General features: G+C 42.9%; 1 protein-coding gene and 1 long non-coding RNA gene across 5 annotated transcripts in view; one reads left to right on the top strand and one right to left on the bottom strand.

The window, feature by feature from the left end:
• MS4A8 (membrane-spanning 4-domains, subfamily A, member 8) overlaps positions 1 to 12,618 on the bottom strand; it is a 17,714-nt gene extending 5,096 nt beyond the window's left edge. The window contains exons 1-6 of one of the 4 annotated variants that reach the window (XM_010844715.1): positions 12,393 to 12,618; positions 10,888 to 10,965; positions 10,355 to 10,559; positions 7,979 to 8,101; positions 5,331 to 5,390; positions 3,230 to 3,367 (exon numbers count right to left, since the gene is read on the bottom strand). In XM_010844715.1, the coding sequence (XP_010843017.1) occupies positions 3,230 to 3,367; positions 5,331 to 5,390; positions 7,979 to 8,101; positions 10,355 to 10,558 (525 nt within the window). In that variant the 5' untranslated portion in view covers position 10,559; positions 10,888 to 10,965; positions 12,393 to 12,618. The other 3 variants (XM_010844713.1, XM_010844714.1, XM_010844716.1) reach the window with 3 other exon arrangements.
• The window catches only part of LOC104992006, a 9,004-nt gene continuing 6,449 nt past the window's right edge, over positions 12,560 to 15,114 (top strand). Inside the window, exon 1 of the long non-coding RNA XR_825650.1 lies at positions 12,560 to 12,639. This is a non-coding gene — a long non-coding RNA (uncharacterized LOC104992006). The remainder of the gene's footprint in view (positions 12,640 to 15,114) is intronic.

Raw genomic sequence — 15,114 nt, 5'->3', positions numbered from 1 at the left:
TGGTTGGATGCTGGATGCATTTTAAAGGTAGAGCCAACAGGATTCCCTGAGGAACTGGCAGGGAGGCGTGAGAGAAAGAGAGGGTCAATGATTACTCCAAGGTTTATCCTGAGTGACTGGAAAGACACAGTTGTCATCAACCGGGATAAGGAAATCCAAGGGAAGGTCTGGGAAGTAAAATCTGGAGAAGAGAGTTGGATACATTCATTTCAAAACGTTGTGTGGACAGTTGATCACAAGAGACTGGACTATGGGAGAGAGATTTGGGTTGGTGCTCTTTACTCTGTAGAAGGTATTTGTGGTTAACATCAGATGAAATTGCCAAGGTAGTGCAAGCAGGGGGGAAAAAGAGGACCAAGGACAGCCTAGGAGACTGGGAAAAAGAGCAGAACCAGCAAAGGAGAGGGAGGAGAGAGAGTAGAGGAGGACCAGCTGCAGGGTGCAGCCTGGACACCGTGAGACATCCATCACAGAGGAGTCCTGACTGGGGACTTAGAGCATAGGAAGTTTTTGGAGAAGTGAAGCAGAAAGTCTGATTAGAGTCGGCTCAAGAGCAAATGTAAGAGGAGAGAGAGTTGGAGACAGTGAGGGCAGACAAATCTTTTTAGGATTTTTCTGCAAAGAGGACCGGAGAGATAGAGTGGTATCTGGCCTGAGAGAAGGTTGGTTGGTTTTTTACAATGGAGGGAACAAAAGCATCTTCATATGCTGATGGGAAAGCTCCAGTCAAAGGGGAGAATGGCTGATATAGAAGAAAGGCCGTGAGGAGGGGGAGGAGATGAACTCTGCTGTACAGATGGAGAGGTTGAATTTACACGAGACTCATCTATAGCTGGTTTCTTGTATCCAGCAGCCATGAGCCCTGTGTGGCTGTTGAACACTTGAGATGTGGCTAGGCTGCAAGTGCAAAATACACCGTGGATTTCAAACACTTCATATCTCAAATATGAAATATAAAGATAATTTTTTACATGAATTACATGTTGAAATGACATTTGAATCTATTGGATTAAATAAAACATATTATTAAAATTAATTTCATTTATTCCCCCCTTTTAGGATGATGACTAGAAAATTCAAAATCATATTCATGGCTCATGTCCTATTTCTATTGGATGGCGCTGGTGTAAAGCACAGGTTGGCAAATTATGGTTGCATCCTGCCTGTTGCCTATTTTTGTCAATAAAGTTTTATCAGCACATAGTCAAGCTCATTTGTTTCTGTATTTTCTATGGCTGCGCTCCCACTACAAGATAGGGTGGAGTAGTTGCAATAAAGACCAGATGGCCTGCAAAGACTTAGATATTTACTCTCTCACCCTTTACAGAAAATCTTTACTGACTCCTTGTCCCTAGTGATGGGGAGGAAGGCAAAAAAGTGAGTAGAGGCAGGTTGGCAGGTACATATGCATTAAATGTATAATTACATAAATGAAATTATAAATTAAAAAATTTCCTAACAGTGTCATATGGTAGACACTCTTTTACAAAAGTAGAAACTAAGAATGATCAGAGACTTTAAACTCTGTTTCAATTCTTACCACACTTGGAGGACCGGGTTGGTTGGTGGGCCCTTTCTTCTTTTTGTTATTGGAATATAATTGCCTTACAATGCTCTGTTAGTTTCTGCTGTACAACAAAGTGAATCAGCTGTAAACATACACATATCCTCCTTCTTGGGCATCCCTCCCCCGACACCTCACCCATCTAGCTCATCACAGAGCACTGAACTGAGCTCTCTGCTATACCACAGGTTTCCACTAGCTAACTATTTTATACACAGTAGTGTATTGCTATCGGGAAGTCCAGTGTATTTATAGCAAACTGGTCTCCTAGTTCATTTCACCCTCCCTTTCCTGTCCAGTGCCCACACATCCATTCTCTACATCTGCTTCTGTATGCCTGCCCTGGGAACTAGATTGATATGTACCATTTTTCCAGACTCCACATATATGTGTTAATATATGATATGCATTTTTCTCTTTCTGATTTACTTTACTCTTTAAGACAGACTCTAGGTCCATCCATATCTCTACAAATGACTCAATTTCATTCTTTTTCACGGCTGAGTAATATTCTATTGTGTAAATGCACCATGTCTTCTTTATTCATTCATCTGTCAGTGGACACTTAGGTTGTTTTCATGTCCTGGCTATTGTAAACAGTGCTACAATGAACATTGGGATACATGTGTCTTTTTAAACAGAGCTGGAGGAATCAGGCTTCTTGATTTCAGACTATACTGCAAAGCTACAGTAATCAAGACAGTATGGTACTGGCACAAAAAACAGAAATATAGATCAATGGTATAGGACAGAAAGCCCAGAGATAAACCTACATACCTATGGTCACCTATTCTATTACAAAAGAAGCAAGAACATACAATGGAGACAAGAAAGTCTCTTCAATAAGTGGTGCTTGGAAAACCGGATAGCAGTATATAAAAGAATGAAATTAGAACACTACCTAACACCATACACAAAAATCAACTCAAAATGGATTAAAGGCCTAACTGTAAGGCTGGACACTATAAAGCTTTTAGAGGAAAGCATAGGAAAAACACTCTTTGATGTAAGTTACAGCAAGATTTTTTTGACCCACCTCCTAGAGGAATGAAAATAAAAACAAAAATAAGCAAATGGACCTAATTAAACTTAAAAAGTTTGCATAGCAAAGGAAACTGTAAATAAGCCAAAAAGACAACCTTCAGAATGGGAGAAAATATTTGCAAGTGAAGTAATGGTCAAAGGATTAATCTCAAAAATATACAAACAGCTCATGCAGCTTAATGAAAAAAAAATGAACAACCCAATCAAAAAATGGGCAGAAGACCTAAATAGATATTTCTCCAAAGAAGACTCACAGATGGTCAAGAGGCACTTGAAAAGATGTTCAACATCATTAATTATTAGAGAAATGCAAATCAAAACTACCATCAGGTATCCCCTCCCACCATTCAGAATGACCATCATCAAAAAATCTACAAATAAATGCTAGAGAGGGTATGGAGAAAAGGGAATCCTTTTGCACTGTTGGTAGGAATATAAATAGGTATGGAAGGTCCTTAAAAAACTAAAAATAGAACAACCACATGACCCAGCAATCCCACTATTAGGCATATATCCTGGGAAAACCATATTTCAAAAACATACATGTCAGGCCCTTTCCAACAATTTCTAAACCAAACTAAGGTGGAACCGAGGGGGGCAATGGTCAGGAGGGATACTCACCCTGCCCCAGGTGTGAGAGGGAGGATCATACAAAGGGTAGATGTAGGTACTGTTGATAATTAACTCTACGATGAAGAGTGTGATTCCAACCATGGAGAAGATTGCACTGACGATGTTAAAGCCCACGCTGCTATTCAGCTGAAAAAGATACAAAAGGTCAGAGTGGGAGAGGAAAACCACTGTAACTGAGATGACCAGCGACTCAACAAATATTTCCTAACAGGATTTCCCAGAATCTTAGTTCTGCCGCAAACAAGGCAGTGTTTTGTGCAGAAAGGAGTGTGGCTGGGTTTTCCCTGGTGGCTCAGTGGTAAAAGAATCCACCTGCCAATGCAAGAAATATGGGTTCCATCCCTGGTCTGGGAAGATCCCACATGTCGCAAAGCAACTAAGCCCATGCACCACACTACTGAAGCCTGTGAGCCTAGAGCCCGGTGCTCTGCAACAAGACAAGCCACTGCAGTGAGAAGCCCTCCCGCTGCAACTAGGGAAAAAGCCCTTGTCAGGTAACAAAGACCCAGGGAAACCGAAAGTAAATAAATATTTTAAAAGTTTTTTTATTTAATTTTTTTAACAGAAAGTTTTGGGGCTAAATTACCTTTGAAACAAAGTTAAGTTAAACAAAATTAAACAGGTCTTTGCTGCAGGACCTATAAGAGCCTTTAACAAGGATTATGGATCTTCCGGGGGGCGGGGGCGGGGGAGACGGTGCTAATAAATAGAAATCTCTCCAAGTTTACCTACCCATCTTCACAGAGTATGTCATTGGACAAGTGTCCCCAAGAATAATCTTTGGGAAACACTCATCCTTTTATCCCATAGGAGATGGGCAGGAAGATCAATCTCTGGTATCTTGGAATGTGACAGGCTCTGGTGGCCCATGATTCTGGGCCACATGCAGAAAGCTGTTGTTGTCTAGTCGCTTCAGTCATGTCTGACTCTTTGTGACTCCATGGACTGTAGTCCCCCAGGCTCCTCTGTCCATGGGAATTCCCAGGCAAGAATACTGGAGTGAGTTGCCCTTTCCTTCTCCAGGGGATCTTTCTGACCCAAGAATCGAACCCATGTCTTCTGCTTTGATAGGCATATTCTTTACTGTTGAGCCACTTAGGAAAGCCCAGGTGCAAATAGACATGCCCATAAATTTTGAGCTTTCCTTTGGAGATTTTCAAATAGATTTCCTCTCGTATAGGGACCTGGCTATCTTGAAGCCTCTTAGGCTAGATAACCTGCTTTTAAGAGGAACCAGGGTACTTTCTGGGCATACTGCTAGGGGACCATGAAGCCTTGTCCATGCTGATTTACAGAGCTCCTTTGGCTGGATTCCTTAGAGAGGCAGGGGCCTGAGCCTCCTTGGCTGTCCTGAAGAAACGGGGTCCCGCTCTGTGTGCTGCTCAGCTGTGGGGGAGCCCTGAGCTCCTGAGAGCTCTGTGCCTCCTCCTGTAAGAACGTCCTTGGGAAGCTATTCTTTCTCTCCACTCTCTGATGCCCTAACTAATGTGGCTGTGTTGCCCTCCTCTCCCCTAAGTCCTCTAGACATTTTCCTTTTTGGAATTCTGGTCAGGTTCATGCGGCCCTATGATTACGTGTGAGCAAGTGTCAGAAGAATTGATGCTTTTGAACTGTGGTGCTGGAGAAGACTCTTGAGAGTCCCTTGGACTGCAAGGAGATCAAACCCATCAATCCTAAAGAAAATCAACTCTGAATATTCATTGGAAGGACTGATACTGAAGCTTAAACTCCAATACTTTGGCCAAAGAGCCAACTAATTGGAAAAAAAACAACCCTGATGCTGAGAAAGACTGAGGGCAGGAGAAGGGGCAGGAGAGGATGAGATGGTTGGATGGCATCATCAACTCAAGGGACATGAGTCTGAGCAAACTCCGGGAGATAGTGAAGGATAGGGAAGCCTGGCATGCTGCAGTCCATGGGGATCACAAAGAGTTGGACACAACTGAGTGACTGAACAACAATGTGTCAGAGCCCCATGTCTGGTTATGAGTACGTGCGTGGATGAGGGAAGGAGTAATCTTCTTTTCCCCCTGGTGTGTCTTTCCTATAGGTCCCCAGCTGGGAGAGTCAGTCCCAGGATGTGACTTACCAGACAAGAAGATCGTGAGTGCTTTTCTGCCAACACCGAGAGGGATCCTGAAATGATGAACTGGCACAGAAGAGAGGTGGTTTAGAAAGAGGTCAGGGGTTAGGGTCCCTGTCTTCAGGTTTCCATTATTCTGTTTACACACATATTCTCTCATACACACTATGTTCCTCTGCTGAGACCCTAGCTCAACATGAGGGGAAAGAATGAACGAATGGATGAATGAGTGCCTGTTTTGCACCACATCACAGGGCAGTGAAGTGGGATCCAGCAGATTAGTTGTAAATTCTGGCTTGAAACTCATGTGATCTTGGGTAAGTTACTCATTTCTCAAATATTTATTTCTTCATTTGAAAAGGGGGAAAAGGACATGTCTTCCTAAGTATCATTGTCACTAGAAAATTTATGCCCCTCATCTGGCATTTAGTCTATCTTGCACATAGTAGATCCTATACAGTCAATGTTGTGTATTTCTTTTTCTTTTACCTTTCTACGTGCAATATCTTGTTGGTTTCCTACCCATATCTCAGGATTCATTTGGGCATGGGGGCTCGGGATCGGGAGAAGGAAAGGCTACCAGCTGTACTGCTTTGAGATGTTTTAACCCAACCTCAGTCCTTGCCTGTCTGCACACCTAGGTGAGTACCTTTTAGCGACTCAGAAAAGTGTCACATGTCTACAAAACTGATATACTCTGCATATAAGTTAAATAACCTTCTGCTACTGCTGCTAAGTCACTTTAGTTGTGTCCGACTCTGTGCGACCCCAAAGACGGCAGCCCACCAGGCTCCACCGTCCCTGGGATTCTCCAGGCAAGAACACTGGAGTGGGTTGCCATTTCCTTCTCCAAAATAACCTTCTAGGGAGTCACAAATCATTCTGAGAATCTGATGAAAGCTATGGACTTTGACAGAAAACACCCCCCAAGTCTTTTACCAGAATGGGGACTCAGAAGCCCTTCAGTGGCTGAGTCCCCATTTTTTTAATGGCTTATTGACCCTTGAGCATGTGTGGGAATCCTTTTCTCCTGGAGTTCAGGCTGTGGGTCTACACTGAACAACACTTGAGGGCTGTTCCCAATATATTTTTTTATACATGGTGCTTTTGTGGGAATTAGAAAATGGTAGCTCCTCTGGGTTGATAAACTAGAAAAATATTCCCTGCCCTCTGGGGTGGGTGGATTAGGAAAGTGGCCTTTCTGGGTGAATGCTGTCTTGCAATGTCTAGTAACCCTTGGTGTTATGGATGAATTATGTCCCCTCAAAACATATCTTTTGAAGCCCTAACCTACAGTACCTCTGAATGTGACTCTCTTTGGAGACAGGGCCTTTAAATAGATGATTAAGGGGGATTTTCATGGTCCCCAGTGGTTAGGAATCTGCCTTGCAATGCAAAGGATGTGGGTTCAATACGTGGTCAGGGAACTAAGATCCCATCTGCCACTAAGCCCATGCACACAACTACTGAGCCTGCATACTGCAGCTAAGTCGCAGCACAGCCAAATAAACAAATAAATACATGAAAAATCAACCAAACAACAACCAAAAAATTTGACTTAAAAAAGAGCTGACTAAGGTTAAAGGGGATCATCAGGGGTGGACTCGGACCTGAACCGATATGACTTATGTTCTTATGAAACGAGGAGATTAGTGAGTGTTAATGGCCTTGGTAGGGAGGCCAGAGGTCCCCAAGGAGCAGGAGGAAATAAAATTACAAGTGGCAGACGTTTTTTTCTTTTCTCTTCTAATAGTGTGTTGTCATGGTGATATCTGGTTCTGTCTGAACTTAACTGTATCTCAAACCTTGGGCTAACCAATGTATTTTTCTCATGGAAATCTCTTCCTTAAGCTATGCTAATGAACTATGTATTTGCTTAGAAGTCTGCCTTTCTTCACGATTCATGTCAATTGTTTCATGGCTGGGGATGACTCACCTTGTGCCAATGCTATCTCAACATACATGTGGGTGAGGGGCCTGGTGCAACTCTCAGTTTTGAGGTGTTCCCTTTCTCGAATTAGCAGCTTGCTAATAGGTATATAATTCCTTGCTAAAAACTAACAAGGGGGCACTCTTTCTGTCCCCTTCTGATGCCTATGTCAGAAGCTTTCTCTATCTCTTTTATACTTTAATAAAACTTGATTACACAAAAAGCTCTGAGCGATCAAGCCTTGTCACTCACCCCATATCAAATTCCTCTTCTTCGGAGGCCAAAAATCCCAGCATTGTTCACAGCTCGGCTTGTAGCAGCAACCTTACATTAGCATATACACACACACACACACACATTTTCATTAGGGTATGCACATACACACACACACACACAACCATGCAAAGACTCAAGGGAAGAGATAGCTGTTTACTAGCCAAGGTGAGAGGCCTCAGCAGAAACCAAACCTGCTGGCACTTTGATCTCAGATCTCTGCCCTCTAGAACTGTGAGATACCACATTTCCGTTGTGTAAGTCACCCAGTCAGTGGTACTCGTCAGGGCAGCCCAAGCAAAGTAGTTCGTTTGATGAACAAGACCTGAGCTGGGTTTCCATCCAGCCTGCCCCTTTGGCTGGGAACCTGCAGGGCACAACTTGACAAGGTGGCCCAGAGTGTGCTGGCACTTTCTGAGAACCTGGTTGCGAGGTGACTCGTATTACTCACCCAGATGCCTCCCCAGAAGGGAAAGCCTCCATAGAATGAAACAGCAGTATAGTTCCCCACAAGGACAGTCCCCATGACGGAACCGAGGCCGAGGTGAATCAGGCCGATCAGGATCTGGGTGGCCTGTCAGGAGAGCCACAAATGGAAGCCTTTGTTTCTGAGTCTGGATTCTGCCCCCTTTTTATTTTAATAAATCTTTTGTTTCCCTGGTCTAAAACATAATATGGAAAAATATAAAATTGAAATAAAAACTGCCCACCATTCCCCCTCACTCAGAGAAAACAATGGTTTACATTTTGTTGGATAAACTTCCATTATTCTTTTCAGATATATACATGGATAATTCACAATGTCTCTATAGATTTAACATTTCATCATGAACATGTCCCTGTAGAATTAAATATCCTTCAAACATATTTTTTTAAGGGCGGCCCAGATTCTGTCATGTGGATGCTCCTTGGAGTCATTGGAGCAGAGAGCTTGTACCGGTAAGACTGTTTCTATTTTTTTCATACTATAAATAACACTGTGATGAACATCTTTGTAGATAAATCTTCGTGCTCATCACTTATGTCTTTAGGATATTGTTATGGATTGAATTGTGACTACCTCTCCCTCATCAAATTTGTGTGCTGACATTCTGATCCCCAGCACCTCATATTATAGCTTTGTTTGGAAATACTGTCACTGCAGATAAAACGAGGTCATATAAGGTGTACTGGAATAGGCTGAACCCCTAATCCTATATGTGTGTGCGTGCTCAGTCGTGTCTGACTCTTTACGACCCCGTAGCCTGTAGCCCGCCAGGCTCCTCTGTCCATGGGCTTCTCCAGGCAAGAATACTGGAATGGGTTTACATTTACTTCTCCAGGGGATCTTCCTGATCCATGGATCAAAGTTGCATCTCCTGCATTTTCTGCATTGGCAGGCAGATTCTTTACCATGGCGCCACCTAGGAAACCCTTAATCTTATATGACTGCTGTCCTTTTTAAATTTTTTGGCCATGCCACATGACGCGCAGGATCTTAGTTGCTCGGCTATCAAACCCATACCCCTTGCAGTGGAAGTGCTGAGCACTAACCACTGGACCACCAGGGAAGTCCCTGACTGCTGTCCTTTGGAAGAGAACGCCAAGTGGAGAGACACATTCATGAACACAAGAAAACACCATGGGTGTCAGGATTGAAGTTATGCTGCCACAAGCCAAGGAACTATTACTAGGAGAGAGGCCTGGAACAGACCCTTCCCTAGTGGCTCCTCCTCTGAAGGACCTATCCTTCAGAGAAAGCATGGCCCTGTGGACAGTTTGATTGTGCTTGGCCTCCAGAACCGTGAGAATAAAATCCTGTTGTTTGAAGCCACCCAGTTTATGGCACTTTGTGACGGCAGCCCTTGGAAACTCATGCAGGTATGTTCTCACACAACTACTATACACACTAATGGTATACAGATGACAAACATGGCAGCAGATATGAAGATATTATTTCCTTAAATTTGCACAATAACAAATTATATGCAATGTCTGTCTCTGGTTGTTTTTTCCATTAATGTCACATCTTGGGGTTATATCCACATTGTTGCCCAAAGAGCTTACTTGTTCTTTTTAAAGCTTCACTACATTTCATTCTTTGGAGGTACGATACATGGCTTTAACCAGGATTTTGTTGATGGATATTTTGGTTGTTTCCATTCTTTTGTGATCACCGGCTGTGCTGCCATGGGTAAGCTCATACCTGTCACACATTTCTTGCATGTGCAGGTATAGTTGCAGGACAAAGTCTCAGAAATGGAACGATTGGGTATTTTGTAAATGTGGCAGATACAAATTGGCCTACAGATTGTGTTTATTGACATTCCCATGGACAGTGAAAGGGGGGTGGGGCTAGGATTTGAGCTCCAGACAGTCTGGATCAGAATCCAGATGCTGCAGTGAAATGGGCCTCTCCTTGAACTACCTAGGACAACCTCTTAGGGGGAAAGTTGTTGGGATCTCTTATTTTGTTAGTTCTCTAATGTGATTTTTTTCTTCTTGGGCAGATATTCCATTCAAGCTCTTTTAGATTTCACCTCATGGTCTGCTGAACCCACTTTCTTCCAAAGACTACATGGATCAACACAGGTGTCAACTTACTGCCTTTTTTCCCCATTGCTTTTCTTCCTCTTTCTTAAAATGCCTGAGTCAAAAAATACAAGGCCCTGCACAGAGGCCCTAGTGATGCTGCACAGCTGAGCTTTCTCATAGATCTGAGTTTGGCGAGGCCGGGCAGGCTCCAACCCCACTTACTAGATTTGGAGTGTCTGTATTTCCAAAACTCCCCCCCTCCTCCAGCTTCAGGCATGTGACCCCCCTCCCTGCAGAGTGAAGTTTCACTTACCCCTAAGGCTTTGCCTTCTTTTAGGGTTCTCTCGGTGGGTTGCTGACTCACACATGGTGGGTTCCCGTGAATTACATGGACTTGGGACTGGTTTGGATATATGGGCACCTGAGACACGCCCCCAGGTAACACTGTATACCCATTTGGGGGTGTCACCACAAACACAGAGTTGGCCATGGGGCCTGCTGAAGTTGTTGGATTCATGCTGCTGAGAAACAAGCACAATAAAATAAATAACAAGGGCCTACTGTATAGCACAGGGAACTGTACTCAATGTCTTGTAATAACCTATAATGACAAAGAATCTGAAAAAGTATACACACATACACACAGAGGTTACTGGTGAATTCTGGTCTGGTTTAAAATTTTCTTTTCTTTTTCTACTTTTTTTGGATCAGACCCCCCAAAGCTGGTACAATAAACCCTGCCACATGCTCCACCCCACACCCAGGTTCATTCAAATCTCATTTGGCAGCAAACCTTATCACTGCCCCTCAGTTATCCATAGAAACTATTATACCAAGGGTACTCACTTTGCTCTGCCAGCAGCGAAGTCTCTCTCACTTCCTTCTGTCTATTCCCAGTTCTTTGCGGTAGGTGGCTTGTTTTTCCTTAGAGAGTGAACACACTGGGTTGGGTTTGGGGATGTGTTTAAAAAAGATCCAAAGTCCACTTTGCTTTCCTCCCAGATACAGACTTGGTTACCAGTTACACAGAGCTCAGCTTCCACACCCATATTTACTTCCTGATTTGGTCAAAGAACCACTTAATTGCAATTCAGTATTAATTGGAGAAGGAAGAGTTGTGTGTGGTGCTCTAGGAAACACAGGAAGGAGCTGGGTGTACAGTGGTCACATCCCAGCTGTAACACAAGACAGAGCAACATAAAGAATCCAGTAGAGAAACAAGAGACCCTCGAAGGAGAATGAAGGAGAAACTGATTCACTGGATATGAAGAGATCAGGAAATACTTCAAACAAAAAGTGGAATTTGAAATCAATAAACTGCATGAGAAAAAGTGAGCCACAGCCTGTAAAATAAGAATTGCAATGAACTTAAGTCATAAACTCTACATTAGAGTCTGCAGAAAAGCAGAAAATACCCAAGAGTGGGCAGGCATATTAGTGCATCCATGATGAACATCACGTGAATTACACAGGCAAAGTGTACAAAAACTGTCGCGGACGCCATCCTCCCGAGGGAATCCCTGGGTCCTACCGGGGCTGGACCCCGTAAGTGGTGCCCGAACCAGGCTCCCAGTAAGGTAAGCCCCAATTGTGCAGTTTTCAGACAGCTAGGACCCCACTCAAGGGTGCCCAGGACCCTTATAAGATAGGTAGGGTAAAGAAGGGTGTGAAGTAGTGAAATCTTTTCGAAGAGAAAAGTAGAAAAGACAGTAGATTTTCTGACATGGGTAACACTGAAACTAAAGAACGGCAACTCTTTATACAAGTAATCTTGAAACTGTTAAAGAGGGTACAAAATAAATAAAAATAGTCTCAAAAAAAAAAAAAAAAAAAAGAAGGGAGGCTGTGCTCTACCTCCCGAGGATAGAGAAAGATCTAAAGATAGAAAAAGAGCTAAAGAGTGAAAAGGAGAGAGGAACGGAGGAGAAAGAAATCAGGGAACGCAGCAAGATAGAGAAAGGAAGAAAGGAAGTTAGAAAAAGAGATACAGAGAGAAAGATAGGGAAGAGGGAAGAAAAGTTAGGGAAAGAGAAAGAGGGTAAAGGGAAAGAAACGAAAGAAAGAGAAGGGTAGCGAGAAAGGAAGGGGGAGAGAAAAGTGAGAAAGGCAGCGAGAGAGAGAGACAGTAAGAAGGAAGAAGGGAGAATGAAAGAGGGAAACAAGAAGGAAATGATAGAAAGTGAAAGAGAAGAGGAAGGAAAGAAGGTAGAGTGAGGGAAAGAAAACTTGAAAAAGATTGAAAGAGAGGAAGGAAGAAAAAAATAGAGGACAGAGGAGAGGACTTACAGTACGCTGCCGCCGGGCGCCCTGGAGAGCCCCCCCCCCCCGTGCGCAAATCTTTAAAAACTTACCACCACTTTCTGATTTAAGGCGATCGCCGCCGCCTCCGTTTGCGCCTCCCAGAGCCCAGGAATTCCCCTACTTTGCCCCCAGAGCCTCTCAAAGCGTGGCCTAAGCCTGAGGAAGATAAAAAGTTTTTTGAACAAAGGAGCTTTTAAAGCAGACGCTTACACAGGATGCAGAGCCTGCTCCTCGGAAAAAACCCCCTCAGGGGGGGTCTCACCCAGGCTAGGAGAAAATCAAGCGGAACCGGAACAGGTAAATGGATTTAGCAATAGTATTAACCCCTGACGTGCCGGGTTACTCCAATTTCAATGGGAGTGGCTGGCCCCCTACCTGAGGGCATTGTAGGACTTGTGCTGGGGCTGGGGCATAGCTCGCTTATTCTTCAAGGAATTTCGGTGGTGCCTGGTGTAGTAGATTCTGATTATATTGAAAAATTAAAGTTTTTGATCTCGCCGCCTACCAAAAACTGTGCAAATTAATAAAGGTCAAAGAGTAACACAGCTTTTGCTTTTACCTTATTATCAAAAAAAAAAAAAAAAAAACCTTGACTTCTCAAGCTAGGGGCCACAGAGCATTTGGATCTAGTGTTCTAGCCTTTTGGGTGCAGGAAATTACAGCTCCAAGGCCTTTAAAAGATCTTTTAATTCAAAGGAATAAAATGTCAGGACTGGGTTACGAGCAGTTATTTAGGCTTTTCAACATTTAAAAGACCACACCTTCAATCTTTTGACTGACTCCTGATATATTGTAGGGTTGTTTCCTCTTATAGAGACTGCTAATATTCCAGAAAATAAAATTACTATCTTCTTGTTATCTGATTTACAAAAAAGAGATTAAACACAGAGATAAAAAATATTTTGTGGGACATATTAGAGCTCATTCTGGCTTGCCCGGCCCTTTACATGAAGGAAATGCTTTGGCAGATGCATTGACTAAAGTAATTGCTTTAAACTTACATAAAAAGATTGATAAGGCCAAAAATTCTCACAAAATTCACCATCAAAATGCAGCTGGTTTAAGGTATAAATTTCATATCCCAGCCAGATGTGTTGCTAACTTGTGGGAGAGGGTATATTTGTATTTTTCTACAGGACGCAGATTCTCCGATTTGGATCCTGCGTAAACCAAGGAATATCAGCCTCTTTTCTCTCCTCTATTTTCTTAACTGCGAAATTCTTTCCTTATCTCTTTATCTATTCTTTTAATCGCCGAAGCCGTCCTCCCGAGGGAATCCCTGGGTCCTACCGGGGCTGGACCCCAGTAGGGGATCGTGATGGAATAGTCCATGACACACTCACCTTTGTATTCCTACTGACACATAATAGGCACTAAGCAAATGCTTGCTGAGTGAACAGATGAAACTGATCAGATGGCTAGAATTTGGTAAAATGGTCAATGTAAGAACCTTATCACAGGCAGAGGGAACGGAGGAGGGCAAAGGCATGAAGAGAGAAGATGTAGGACATATTTTGGATATGGCAAGGTTTATATATTCAAAGTTATGATTTTTCCAGTAATCATCTATGGATGTGAGAATTGGACCATAAAAAAGCCCGAGCATCAAAGAATAGGTGCTTTTGAATTGTGGTGCTGGAGAAGACTCTTGAGAGTCCCTTGGACTACACGGAGACCCAAACCAGTAAATCCTAAAGGAAATCAACCCTTAATATTCATTGGAAGGACTGATGTGCTGTGCTGTGCTTAGTTGCTTAGTTGTGTCCAACTCTGTGACCCCACGGACTGTAGCCCTCCAGGCTCCTCCACGGGGATTCCAGGCAAGAATACTTAAGTAGGTTGCCATGCCCTCCTCCAGGGGATATTCTCAACCCAGGGATCAAACCCAGGTCTCTGGCATTGCAGGAAGATTCTTTACCAGCTAAGCTACCTGAGAAGCCCCTAAGAAGGACTGATGCTGAAGCTCCAATACTTTGACCACGTGATGTGAAGAACTGACTCACTGGAAAAGACCCTGATGCTGGGAAATACTGAGGGCAAAAGGAGAAGGGGGATGCAGAGGATGAGACGGTTAGATAGCATCGCTGACTCAATGGACATGAATTTGAGCAAACTCTGGGAGAAAGTGAAGGACAGGGAAGTCTGGCATGCTACAGTCCATGGGATTGCAAGACTTGGACATGACTCGGTGACTGAACAAGAACAAAAATAGAGGCTAAGGCAATCAACTAAACCATGCAGAAGGAATCAATGTGCAAACAAAGCCTGCACCTGGAGGAAGAATAATACTCATTCAAGCTGGTAAAAAAAGACAGAGGCCAACTTCTTGACATCATTCTTTCTGACGTACATTGCATAATGATTGGCTAGTCATGAGGAAGTTTTTCCAAAGTCGCAGAATTTCTCTTGGGTTTTGTTTCTTTGAAATTGTTTTTAAAAAATATGATATATTAACAGCAAGCATTTTTTAAAAATTTGAAGTGTCACCAACTTTTTATCCTGTTTAAATGGCAAGTACACTCACTAATTTCAACAATTTCCTGTCATTACACAAGATTTCCTCATAAGATGTAAAAGTTAAAACCACATAAATCCACACAAAATAAACCATTACTCTATGAAATCATTTCAGGGAGATTGGTTAGTGTAACTCTTTTAATACTTCTTACTTGTTACACAAAAGACTACTTTACCTGTTCAAATTATTTATTATAGTCATCAAAACATTGACTATATGGTATTATATAACCCAACAATTCTACTTATATATAT

Source organism: Bison bison, unplaced genomic scaffold, assembly GCF_000754665.1.
Source record: "Bison bison bison isolate TAMUID 2011002044 unplaced genomic scaffold, Bison_UMD1.0 scf7180017864205, whole genome shotgun sequence".
Taxonomy (NCBI): domain Eukaryota; kingdom Metazoa; phylum Chordata; class Mammalia; order Artiodactyla; family Bovidae; genus Bison; species Bison bison.
This window is presented reverse-complemented; position numbering and strand designations above follow the sequence as displayed.